This window comes from Arachis ipaensis, chromosome B8, assembly GCF_059453495.1.
Source record: "Arachis ipaensis isolate K30076 ecotype BB chromosome B8, ASM5945349v1, whole genome shotgun sequence".
Lineage (NCBI taxonomy): Eukaryota > Viridiplantae > Streptophyta > Magnoliopsida > Fabales > Fabaceae > Arachis > Arachis ipaensis.
In genome coordinates, this window is record NC_142443.1 from 2,691,723 (window position 1) to 2,695,216 (window position 3,494).

A 3,494-nucleotide genomic window follows, 5' to 3' on the forward strand; every position below is an offset into this window, starting at 1 on the left:
ATCTTACACTTATACACATCATAGAGATCTTATTTTTTATTTTTTATAAATGTATAACTTGTCCTAGTTGTATATAATATAGTAACAGTAAATAATAAACACTCAAATTCATCCTTAACGTATTTTTAAAATCCTTTATAATTATTATAAATTGGTCATTTGTTATTTTCAATAAAAAATTTAATATGTATATTGAATAAATAAAATTTTTTAACAAATTTTATTATAAGATAATTAAATTAAAAAAATATCATTATCATCAGACAAATTAATTTTCCTTATCAAAAAGCCGATGCATCTTGAGAGTTTTTAGAATAATAAAAATTTGTTTGAGACTGAATTGTTGAATCTAAAACTATTTGGAACCATATAATTATGGGAGTAATTTACCGATGTGCAGCAAGCAAGTACAACACTTACATGCAAGTATTATCAGTATAACCCTACTATATATATCTTTACTACATTCTGTAGACACCATTCCATTGGGTTGGATAATTGCAGAACATTATTCAACCGACAAGAAATAAACAAAAGGCACCTGCACTTTGGTCATTACTCATTACCTTAAAAATCAACTTTGAGAATCAACACCAAGTTGTATCAGGAATGAACAAAAGGACATGATTACTTACCAAATATCTTACATCCATCTCTTATGTCCAGATGCATTCTTAGCCCCACCAAGAGACCTTCTTCTACTCTTTTTCAAGTCCCCACGAACTGACAGTTGCTTTTGGCTCGAAGAGGAAGCTGCATTGAATTTCCTGTTACTTGAAACTTCTTTAAGAGGACTCACGGATCGAGATCTAGATACTTTTGCAGGGGCAGATTTCTGATTCTTTGCTGAAGGCAAATAATGTGGAGTATCTCTTGCATTGTTGATTGGAATACTATCTGAATCGGAAGATGAAGGACTGCTAGTGCTATCCATATCATAGATGAGATTGTCCCTCATTTGAGGCAGCACACTGCTACCGTTGGATTCACCGGCAGTGAAGGAGGCTCGACGTTCTCTGGTAAGCTGCATAACCTACACTCAATAGTGGAAAAAACCAGTTATGTCTTAATTCTTATGTGTTGCCACTTCTTAGAAAAATTATGTGTGTCCTTATTCATTATCATCTCAAAATGACAATATCTTGTATAAGCTTCTTACCTTTTGTTCTAGAACCACCAAATCCTTCTTTAATTTTGAGATCGTCGAATTCTTCCTACGTATGATGTCTTCTAGTTCAGCAGCCCTCTGTTTTAAACAGTATCACAAGTGATTAGTAAACCAGATAAAAGAAGAATTTGAATGCAATGTGAATGAGTATTATCACCTTGTAATTAGCAGCCTCAGAGGATTTCATCAGGGTGGTTAGATCCTTAATTGTTGCATCTTTCTCTTCACAATCCCTCTTAAGATTATAAATATCTTGTTCTACAACCAAGTTGTTTAACTATATATAAATAGCACACGAGAACACTAATCAGGAATAATGTCAGATAAAGGTTCTTCAAAAGTCATTGCATATATTGCTCGACAAGAACAACTATGAAGTAATGAAGTTTATATGATTGTTTGAAACCCAGGTGCGGTTATCTTTGTGTGAAGATAGTTGAAAAAACGTTAAATGGCAATTTAATCAAACATGTCAAATCATTTAATAGTTCTCAATTATCGACTTTATAGGAAGAGTCGAAGACATATGAGTCTCTATCTATATGATTACAGTGAAGACAATATTATTACCTGAATCTCTGCAGAAGAGGTGACACTTGAAGCCCAATCTGACAAATCAGACATTCTTCGTTCCTCTTGTTCTTCATTAGAAAAAGAATTCTTGCATTGGATAAACTCATTTCCAATGGAGTCTCTTGTAACAGATGCACCCTGCTAACAAAGTGAATTAGTGAATGATTAAAACAGTGTCATAAAATGTTGAGTAAACAGAAGAGCTTCATAGTCACCAATTCATTGAAAAGGTCATAATGTTGTTCACAATGCCAACAACCACAATCAACAAACTTGATTTTCTCAGCGCCAAACGCCTCACTCGATTGCAATTCTCCATCCTTGTTTGATAATTTGTTGAAGGCAGCAGTTGAGAGCTCTTTAGTGCCGTTTAACTGCTCACAAAGATCGTCAAGCTTCTGCTGCATGCTTGATAGCACCTGGTCCTGGTAAGTAAAAAGCCACAAAAACAAAACAAAATCATGATTTCAAAACAAGAAAACAAGCATACGAATAGTTTATTTAAGTTTCGAATCAAATGCAAACCAAGCGTCCCTACTACCATAGAAAGTGAAATTTCGAATCGAATCTTAAAAAGGAGACATAATCATGAAAAGGAAACACAAAATTCTAATAATATCTTATTCAGATCATGATATGCATTAAACTAATCAAATTGAGAAGAGTGAAAGTGAAAGGAAAAGGAATCAATCTACTACCCTAAGCTCAACGGACTTCTTAAGGTTCCATATCTGCTTATTCTTCTTGGACTCAGAAACCGCAACGGCAATAACCGCAACTAACAGAAACCTCTGAACAGGTGTGAAGAGCTCCCACGCAAGCGCTTCCTCTCCGGTTAGCCCAACGGTTCTAGCTGAGCTGGCATTCTCCGCGTTAACCAGCCGTCCCTGCAGGGATATCCACGCCACCGGAGGCTTATCCGAAGGGACAGGGATCCTGGACCGCCGTTGGAAGGTGGCAGAGAGGCGGCGACCGGTGGTGGAGAAGGGAGCTACTGATACGAGAGGCGCAGGAGGCGCGTGGTGAGGAGCGTGTTCATTTACAGAAGTATCGTCCATTGAATTTGAACGTTTGAGATTTGAGTATTCAAATTTTTGCGTTTTGAGAGGGAAAAAATAACAGCCGCTGCACGATTACCCTAAGGCAAACGCTGCCAAAATTCTACGCTATAGTACAAATTAGTTACATGCTTCCACTTCCACAATCCACCCTCTCTTCCTCTCTCTCTCTTCTTCCATTGTTTTCTTTTTTTTAGAAAATGTTCATTTACAAATTTATTTAGGTTATTACCATTTGAAGGTCTACACCGTTTCGATTTGATTCCGATGTTTTATTTGATTTATTGTCATTTTTTTTATTTTTAATTTTTCTTTTAATACAAAATTCAACTAGTGATTAATAGTAGTTACTTATTTTATCATTAGAAAATTAATAAAAGTAGAGTATGCTAGTGTAAATATTTAATTTAAAGGGTCACTCCATTTAAAAAGGAATAAAAATATCATTTGGCATTGAATACTTGTTTGAATAAGTTTATGTATAAAATCCTGTGCTATTAAAGCTCGCAGGGCTAATGAAGATTATATTCATCCAGGTAATTAACAAGTCAAAGGAAATCAATTATTTCCAAATTAATGTTGATTGAGAGCCTTTCTATGTAATATTAACAAGTATATAACTTGTATTCTAATAACACATGTTAAATGTAAATCTAAATAATTAGTAAATTAGTAAATAATTAATCAATAAATTA

The 3,494-nt window shown here is 34.4% G+C and overlaps 1 protein-coding gene across 2 annotated transcripts; it reads right to left on the reverse strand.

Annotated features, from left to right (window-relative positions):
- Positions 1-432: 432 nt before the first annotated feature.
- Positions 433-3,008, reverse strand: LOC107614439 (inactive rhomboid protein). 2 transcript variants are annotated; one of them, XM_021108556.2, is made up of 6 exons: positions 2,440-3,008; positions 1,957-2,166; positions 1,739-1,882; positions 1,326-1,445; positions 1,160-1,246; positions 433-1,033 (listed from the first exon to the last, which is right to left on the reverse strand). In XM_021108556.2, the coding sequence occupies exons 1-6, from the start codon at positions 2,797-2,799 to the stop codon at positions 644-646; spliced, it is 1,311 nt and encodes a 436-aa protein (XP_020964215.1). In that variant the 5' UTR covers positions 2,800-3,008; the 3' UTR covers positions 433-643. The 2 variants fall into 2 exon arrangements, with proteins under 2 accessions (XP_020964215.1, XP_016172134.1); XM_016316648.3 differs by having other exon boundaries at positions 1,739-1,879; positions 2,440-3,007.
- Positions 3,009-3,494: the final 486 nt, after the last annotated feature.

Coding starts and splice junctions, on each gene's coding strand:
- LOC107614439 (XM_021108556.2), bottom strand. CDS start 2,799: ATGGACGATACTTCTGTAAATGAACACGCTCCTCACCACGCGCCTCCT. Junction 1,883..1,956: donor ATGACCTTTTCAATGAATTG/GTGACTATGAAG, acceptor TCACTTTGTTAG/CAGGGTGCATCTGTTACAAG. Junction 1,034..1,159: donor TGGTGGTTCTAGAACAAAAG/GTAAGAAGCTTA, acceptor TATTGAGTGTAG/GTTATGCAGCTTACCAGAGA.